Genomic DNA, 8,393 nt, shown 5'->3' with positions numbered 1-8,393 from the left:
CATTCTCAGCCGCTAACTTGCCTCATGTGTTTTAGCACTAAATTTCATCTTTGGTCCTATGGTGTTCATCTATTCATTCAACAAACATGTATGGCCATTCTGCTCAAGCCTCGGGTTGAGATTATGGCAGGGCGCAAGAGTACCCACTGTCCTGATCTCGTGACCTATGCTGTCGCAAAACGATCACACCATTGAATATACAACTATGGGAAACGCATCTCACCGGGAGCAATGGCTGAACTAAAAAGTTCCTTAGATGAAACGGGAGCTGACTAAACAAAGATGCGAGGAAAAGCATCCCACCTTTGGGGGAAAGGAGAGAACACGCCTACACAGGCCCAGTGGCAGGAGGAGACACAGGCTGTCTGGGCATCTGAAAGGCTGGAGAGCAAGGGGAAAGTGAGGGTGATGGGGCCAGATCACGCAGGCCTCGCGAAGGCCACACAAAGGAACTTTTTATTTTTTTTCCAAAACGTTTTTAATGTTTTTTTTTAAATTTATTTTTGAGACAGAGAGAGACAGAGAGTGAACAGGGGAGGGGCAGAGAGAGAGGGAGACACAGAATCCGAAGCGGGCTCCAGGCTCTGAGCTGTCAGCACAGAGCCTGATGTGGGGCTCGAACTCACAGACTGTGAGATCATGACCTGAGACGAAATCAAGAGTTGGATGCTTAACCGTCTGAGCCCCCTCGGGTACCCCATGATGATGATACGCTAGGATCAGCCAGTGGTTTTGCTGTGACCACCACCCACCCCCCCTGCCACCCCACTCCTCCTTGTAACCATCAGTTTGTTTTCAGATGCGCTTTGACATCTGACAGTCCTCGGACACAGAGAAGTGCATCAGATGCAGCCCTGGCCCCCACAGGGCTCACAGTCTGTCGGTGGGGGCGGGGGAGACAACACAAAACCGAGAATCATCACCTCGAAGCACTGGCCTAGCCGCTCACCTACACCAAGCAGCTGGCGAGTGCAGCCCCGTGAATGGTGGCACCAGACAAAACCAGAGCTCAGTGTCTCAGGATTTTCAGTAACCAGCCTCACCTGCTGAAGAGCCTCTCACCAGCTGGGAAAGGAATGACGGCCCAGCTGCAGAAATCTGAGAACATCTTCCGATCACAATTCACTTCTCTATGAAGGGCAGGCCACAGCTAGTTTCCGTCACTGAGATTAACCTTTTTTCTTGTCGTCCACAAATTAGATCTACCGGTTTTGCTTCACTTTATGGAATGAAACGGAAACTTTAAGGTAGCATTCCCTGGAGCTGAATTTGGTTCCAGGAAAGGAGAAATCGCACAGGCCAATCACATTCTCACAGGTAAAGCAGAATTCACCTTCCTGGGTTCCTTTTCTTGTTTTTATTTTTTATTTTAAAGAGAGAGAGAGAGGGGCGCCTGGGTGGCGCAGTCGGTTAAGCGTCCGACTTCAGCCAGGTCATGATCTCGCGGTCCTTGAGTTCGAGCCCCGCATCAGGCTCTGGGTTGATGGCTCAGAGCCTGGAGCCTGTTTCTGATTCTGTGTCTCCCTCTCTCTCTGACCCTCCCCCGTTCATGCTCTATCTCTCTCTGTCCCAAAAATAAATAAACGTTGAAAAAAAAATTTTTTTTAAAGAGAGAGAGAGAGAGAGCGAGCGCATGTGAGCAGGGGAGAGGGGCAGACGGAGAGAGAATCCCAAGCAGGCTCCACGCTCAGGGTGAAGCCTGATGGGGCTCAATCCCACGGCCCTGGGATCATGACCTGAGCCAAAGTCAAGAGTGAGATGCTCAACCAACTAAGCCACCCAGGTGCCCCTCACCTTCCTGGTTTTTGCACATCGCATTAATCACCACATGGGAGAATGGGCTGCTTTGACCTTGTAAAATAACCTCTCCTCAACCATTTGAGGACTGGTTCCCCCACGTCATTCCCAGTCCATCTCAACACTCCAAAGGACCCATCTCCTCTTTAACTCAATGGAAGCCCTCAAATTGGCTGCAGGTTGCTAGAAATTATATCTACCTTTGATGGGGCACCTGGGTGGCTCAGTCAGTTAAGTGTCAGACTTTGGATCAGGTCATGATCTCACGGTTTGTGGGTTCGAGCCCCACTTCGGGCTCTGGGCTGACAGCTCAGAGCCTGGAGCCTGCTTTGGATTCTGTGTCTCCCCTGTCTCTGCCCCTCCCCCACTCAAGCTCTGTCTCTCTCAAAAAAAAAAAAAAATAGACATTAAAAAAATTAAATACCTTTGACACCATCCGTGCCTATGTTGTGACATGTACCTTTAAGTCTCATATACCAGCACCCTCGATGAAAGCCAGACCCACACCTTCCAGGAGAGCTATTGCCCACAGCAGTCATGATGAGGATGGGCCATGCTGGTCACCTGGAGAGCTGTGTCTGCTCAATAGGGAAACAGCTGGGCTTTTCAGAAACAGTAAAAACCCAAGAGTTTTAAAGGATTTATTTGATTTCTCCACATGATCACAGCTATGGTTTTACATCAATAGAGTCTGTTACTACTCACAAACAGAATGCGTATTAAAACAAAAGCACTCCTTTCCTGCCCAAAGTTACACAGCGGGTGCCGGGCCTCTGGCGAGGGAGGTGTCTCTCGAAGTCTTTGGAAGGTCTGCAGCCAAGACCTGATGCTAACCGTTTAAAACAACTAGAAGGTGGACGACAGTTCCCAAGAGGAGACGGGTCCTGTGCGGGACCTCGATGCGACCGCGGTTAGGCTAACGTGTGCCCCTTCGTGGGTAAGAAAGAGGCACACGCCCCTCCTCCCACCTGTCCCTTTCCACCACCCCCCACTTGGCACTGATCCGTCTCGAAATCTGTTTCCTGGATTATTGTTGTTATTGGAGATACTTTACAAAATTCCTCAGTTTTCAGGCAGGAAGAGTGATGGTATTTTACAACGAAACCGTAAGATGCATGCTTACCCGTAGAGACCCAGCTTTGCAGGGAGTGCTGAGTCAACACCTAGGGTCGTGTTTACATATCTGCTGTCTTTTCAGCTCGTTTTAAAGACAAACAAGAGGCTTCTTCGGCATGCAGCGCGTGATGGAAACATCGCTCTACGCTGGGTGACTGAAGACATTTTTAAGCAAGATGTGCACATCATATTAGGATGAACTTTATTTTTACATTGTTGTACAATTCATTCGTAAACTTAAAAAAAAATACAAACACATGATTTAATTGTTGTCCCAGAAAAGATTTTTGTGATGCTACCTGCCGCTTCCTCTACTCCTGTTCATGTCGGAAATGACCGTTTCACTGGAACAATTTGCACAACTTGAGAGAAAGGTCCCAAGTGTGTCCTGACAGTGGGGAAGGAGGACACAAACGTCCTGCTCGGCGTCCTGCTGCCTATCCCCGGGGTGGGGGGTGGATGGCAGGCCCCCACAGCGCTGACCCTGTGGCAGGCTGGGGTCTAGAAAGAACAGTCCCATGAGAGCGCCACCCAGGGGGTGGGGGTGGGGCGCGGGAAAGCAATCTGTCGGCAGTTTTTGCTTCCCAAACGAGATTCCGGGCAGCATGGCTCCAGCCTCCTTGGAAACACTCCCTGGAGACGCTTCCCACGGTAAGCGTGTAACTCAAACAAAGAATGATGAAGCCTCGCTGACCTGAGCCCAACACGCTATACAAAGTTGGACACATGGGGAGTAAGGGAATTGGTTCGAGAACCCCCTTTCGCTAGATCCGGCCGTGTGGCCGCCAGACCACGCTTCAGGACACACGGATGGCAGTTTTGGAAGTAAGGATTCTGAGTGGCCCGTGGTGCACGAAGGACGGCGATGGAGACAGCGCCCCCCAACCCGACCCCATCGGCTTTGCTGTCCACCCTTTTTCATCGGTGGTCACCCCTTCAGAAAGGGCAACCTTGTGCCAAAGAGCCTGTATCTTTTCTGGAACAACCTCGAGTTTACAGGTAGACTCTACTATCGGTACAGAGGGTGAAGAAAGGCCGACATATTTAATATGTTATCACTTTACTTCAACTATTTGTCAACAGTAACACTGATATAGTTTGCAAATACACAATACATAGAGTGTGGCCTCACACGACTGACGCCAGATGGCATGCAGTACAATTTGACTTCTCCTGGTCAGAACAACAACCTTTAAACCGCAAGACAGAGAACGCCTCGGGGAGCCTGATTCTGCAGGAAAACCAAGGAATCTAGGAGCCGGTGGAAGCGGGGAGCCTCCCACCAGCCTGGCCTGGACCAGATCAGACGCACCCGTGCTTTGTACACGTCCCTCCTTCCGAGCAGGTGCCCGGGAGAGAAACACGACACGATGGGAAGATAAAGGTGGGCAGGTTAAAGTCACACTTCTTCCAAAACAAAAACAAAAAAAAAAAGGCTAAACTCTAGATTGCTGTATTTTGCTCTCTGTGGAGATTAACAAAGTGCTCGGTTTGCAGATTTGCTGGTATGGTGGCCTCGATGATATGACAAAGGGGCGGGTGGGGAGGGAAACGGGCGGGGCCCCCGGCCGGCCCGCCAGGTGGGCTCCCCTCGGTCGTCCTGCCGTCTGGCCACGGCGCACCACGCCGTCCACGGCGTGCGGAGCCTGTGGCCCGCGGAGTCCAGCACTAGCTTCGCCCTTTCTGAAAGGGCTCTCCGCCGGGGCAGGGGCCGCGGGGCAGTCCTCCGGTCCCACGGCTTAGGAGCACAGCACTGGCGGCTGCAGTGGCTCGAAAGGCTGAAACTACAAAGTACGGCCCGTGGGTGACTCAGTCACAGAACCGGACGCGTGCGGCGCCCGGCCCCGGGGGAGCGGATGGTGTCACCACAACACGGAAGCGACAAGAGCACAGCTGAGAGTCATGTGATGCCCTGGCAGCTAACTGGACCATGAGAAGGCAGCGGGGGCTTCGCTGGCGAGGGCCGGCACTCGTCGGCCGGGAGGTGGGGGTCGGAGGGGCCACGGTGAGGACACAGGGGTTGTGCTAGCACATGGCCACATGGAATCACGATGATCGCGGCTACCGCTCAGAAAACAAAATGGGAAACACACACACCGCCCTGGGTTGCTACATGCTAGAATCAGCCTTCGGGTTTGGAGCGGTTCCCGGCGGAAACTCGCTGGGGTGGGGTGGGGGTGGGGGTGGGGGTGGTGCCTGTGGCAGTTGGAGACAGGATGAGTTAGTTATGGTGTTGGGGAGGCGAGTATGGGAGCTGGCCGCCCTCATGTTGGAGATGAACACTTCTGCCGTGGATGGGTGCCCCCCGAGAGGACTCTGAATGAGTGTGCATTAAATCATATGCATATAAAAGAAATATGGATCATGGAAATTCACAGTTATCGCAGCCATTAAAGTGTCTAAGAATCTGTGGAACCAATATCCTCAGACAACCAGCTCCTAACCAGTTGTCCTGAGTTGCTACTGTAGAGTTTCCTGCATTTGTATCTATTTGCTTACCTGAAATAACAGAGCAGTTTATAATACTGATTACTTATGATAGTTTTCTGTTAATAAAATAAGGATTTATACAAAGCAATATTGGACTTTTTAAACAGTTAGATGCTATGTTACTTGGCACAGTTAGTAATGATTGCGTCAAGATTTTAGCCAGTCCCTGGAGGGACTTCTCCTCTTTTTTTTTTATGAAAATATGGAAGTATCTGAGTTTGTTCCTAGCGTTTACGTTTTTGGTTTACTCTCTCACATTCATGTAAGATACTGTCTTCCTAGCGGGTAAGTGGAGCTCCTTGGAAAGTCTATATTGCTAATTTTGTGGACTGAGACATTTCCTTTCACACACAAATACTACCTATACAGTATATATATATATATATTTATATATTTATATATTTATATTATATAAAGTTTACTTACGTATTTTCATCAACCATATCAGGTCTACTTAATTTTTTGCCCATTGTCAATAAAAGAGCAATAAATGCAGCAAGTTTGGTTTGTTTTTGTTTTTGTTTTGTTTTGTTCTGTCTCTGGTTTTTGTGTCTCGTTTCTTCTTTTCCTAGGCTGGGTTTTCATATGCGTGTACAGTTGGGGAGCAGAGCTGAGGGCTGCTTTGGGGTGGGGGACAGCTCAACATCTACGTGGCCGGTGGCGCCGTTTTCAAGGCTGTTGGTGGCCGAGGCCCACCCCTTGGGTCCAAGTGGATGGAACCCAGGACACCAACGCTAAGTGAGATGGTGAACTTTGTTCCCTGCAACACAAGCCCCGTGGGCTCAGAGGGCTCCATCCAGGCCGCGGGGAGCAGAGGGGAGAGGTGGAAACAGAGGTGCCCTGGGTCTGGTCTGAGGCCGGCCGCCCCCGGGCATGGCTCTGTGTGGTGTGCAGGTGTTCCGGGGCAGTCTGGGACCCCGCCCAGGCTGTCTACACAATTGTGCTGATGCCGCTGGGTTTGGCCTTGCTGCTGGTGGGGGGCGGCGGGGCGGGGGGCTGCCCATGGTGGTGCGCTGCGTGGCCGTGGCCCGTGTGGCCCGGGTGGCCGGCGTGGGCCGAGGGCAGCGGTGGGTGGCTGTGCACGTGGGCCCCGTAGGGTGAGTGCCCCCCGTGGGGGCCGTGGTGGTACTGGTGTGCGTGCTGGATGTGCTGGGGGGGGTGGTAGTGGTGGTGGTGGTGGTAGGGGGGCGGGTTCTGCTGCACGTGGCAGTACTGGGCGTGGTGCCCGTGCACCTGGGCCTGCGGCGGGCCCTCAGCAGGCCCCTGGTGGTGGCTGGCCCCAGAGTGCTGCGCGTGGGGCAGGCCCGGTGGGTGGGGGGGTGGCTGGGGAGGGGCTGAGGGCGGGTGGGCCTGGGGAGGGGGCTTCCCTCTCTTACTCCCAAATAAGGAGCCCAGGAGGGAGGATGAGTTAGGCATAGTCTGGTGTGGGCGAGATGGACACTCTCGTGTTGATGTAGCTCTCCGGCGCATGTGAGGACTGCTAATGATGGACCCCTAAAAAGGAAATTCATAGAAATCAAAATTAAAAGACCTTACAGCACTTATGTCAGAATGATTTTTTTTTTTTTTTTTTTTTTTTTTTGATGTAAAAAGTTCACCCACTGACTGCTAAGCCTTAGTTAACTCTCTGGCTGCAGAGGGCGGGGCTGGGTGAGGCTGGGTCAGTGCCACCTCCGCTCATGCGACTGGGGGCCACAGGGACCCAGGGTGGCCTTCCACTGAGAGGAGTGGGGATGGGGTAGGGGATGAGGGACGCTCCTGTCTGGTCAAAGCAGCAGCAGCAGCAGCACAAGTGTGACTTCTGCTCTCGTCCTGATACGGAAGGCGGCCTGAGCTTTCGGATCAGAACGACCGGCCCGGGGGTGCCTGTGAGCGCCATGTGCTGCGTGGAGTAGGCTGGGCTGATGTGCATGAAGAAGAACCCCGTTCCTGCTGAAACTGCGCCATCTGCTCTGCCTGTGTGGGGCTCCGAGCTTTCTGGGAAGCTGGTGGTAGGGACCGGGGCGGGGGGCTCGGGGAACCTTGTCCTTGTTGGAGGGGCGGGGGGGCTGCCTAGGCATTTCACTGCAGCTACCTACTGCAAACCAAACAAGGAAAAAGAAGGAAACAAAAAGGTCTGCAAGCTGAGGTTACGATGTGAACAGTAATATAGAAATGGTTGGCAGATGAATGAAATCTCATGAAATCCACACGGAATTTTTTCTTCCTCTCATGGCTTTCCTCCCCCCGAGCTGGCTAAGCAATTCCATGATGTCCTGACTGCAGACACACAGCAATCGGAACTCCAGGAAGGAAGCGATGGGGATGGCGGAGCATGGAAGTCAAGAGATGGGCAAAACCCACCCTCCCGCCCCCGACAGTGCGGGTGGAGGGTGCACAGATGCCTGGCGGGCGGTGCTTCCCACCCAGGAGCAGTGTCGGCAGGCGGGGGCCCCGGGGTGGGGGCGGGGGAGTGCCAGGAAGCCGGGATGTTAACCATGCTTGGGGGGCCACAGGGGGCGGGGTTAAGCGGGAACTAAAACACGGAATCCAGAACCACCCCCACCTCCCATGGGTCCAGCCCAAACAAGCAGTGAGAGGCTCGGGCGATTCTAGGAGGGGGGAAGCTGGCATGCACTGGGGCTGAGGCAGGCATGGGGGACGGGGCGTGTCTGCGCCTCTGTGCAGTAGGAGGAAGGAAGAGCAAAACGGGAAAAAAAAAAAAACGAAAAAAAAAAGACAACAGATATAAACCAAGGATTGGGGAGGCAACACACGACAGCCAGCTGGACGCAGGCGCTTCCTACTTACTTCCACATTGCTCTCTAGCGATCCCGCACTGCTGCGACGCCCTCGCTTCCCTGCCCAGAACATGCAATACCAGAGGTTAGACACGGACACGAGGCCGGGCCGCCGCCTGCCTGGCCCTGGGTCACCACTGCCGCAGGCCGGGGGGAGGGTCGGAGGACTGGCTCCGTAGGGAAGCCCGTGGGAGGGCAGTAATGAGTTTC

At 53.2% G+C, this 8,393-nt stretch overlaps 1 protein-coding gene across 12 annotated transcripts in view; it reads right to left on the bottom strand.

Annotated features, from left to right (window-relative positions):
* Positions 1 to 2,424: 2,424 nt before the first annotated feature.
* Positions 2,425 to 8,393, bottom strand: part of IQSEC1 (IQ motif and Sec7 domain ArfGEF 1) — a 470,459-nt gene continuing 464,490 nt past the window's right edge. For 7 of the 12 annotated variants that reach the window (XM_045493961.1, XM_045493960.1, XM_045493965.1 and 4 more), the window contains 2 exons: positions 8,194 to 8,243; positions 5,083 to 6,897 (listed from right to left, as the gene is read on the bottom strand). In XM_045493961.1, coding sequence (XP_045349917.1) covers positions 6,334 to 6,897; positions 8,194 to 8,243 — 614 coding nt within the window. In that variant the 3' untranslated portion in view covers positions 5,083 to 6,333. Of the gene's footprint in view, positions 4,698 to 5,082; positions 6,898 to 8,193; positions 8,244 to 8,393 lie in introns of those variants that run through there. The other 5 variants (XM_045493967.1, XM_045493971.1, XM_045493970.1 and 2 more) reach the window with 3 other exon arrangements.

Source organism: Leopardus geoffroyi, chromosome A2 (assembly GCF_018350155.1).
Source record: "Leopardus geoffroyi isolate Oge1 chromosome A2, O.geoffroyi_Oge1_pat1.0, whole genome shotgun sequence".
Taxonomy (NCBI): Eukaryota; Metazoa; Chordata; class Mammalia; order Carnivora; family Felidae; genus Leopardus; species Leopardus geoffroyi.
This window is presented reverse-complemented; position numbering and strand designations above follow the sequence as displayed.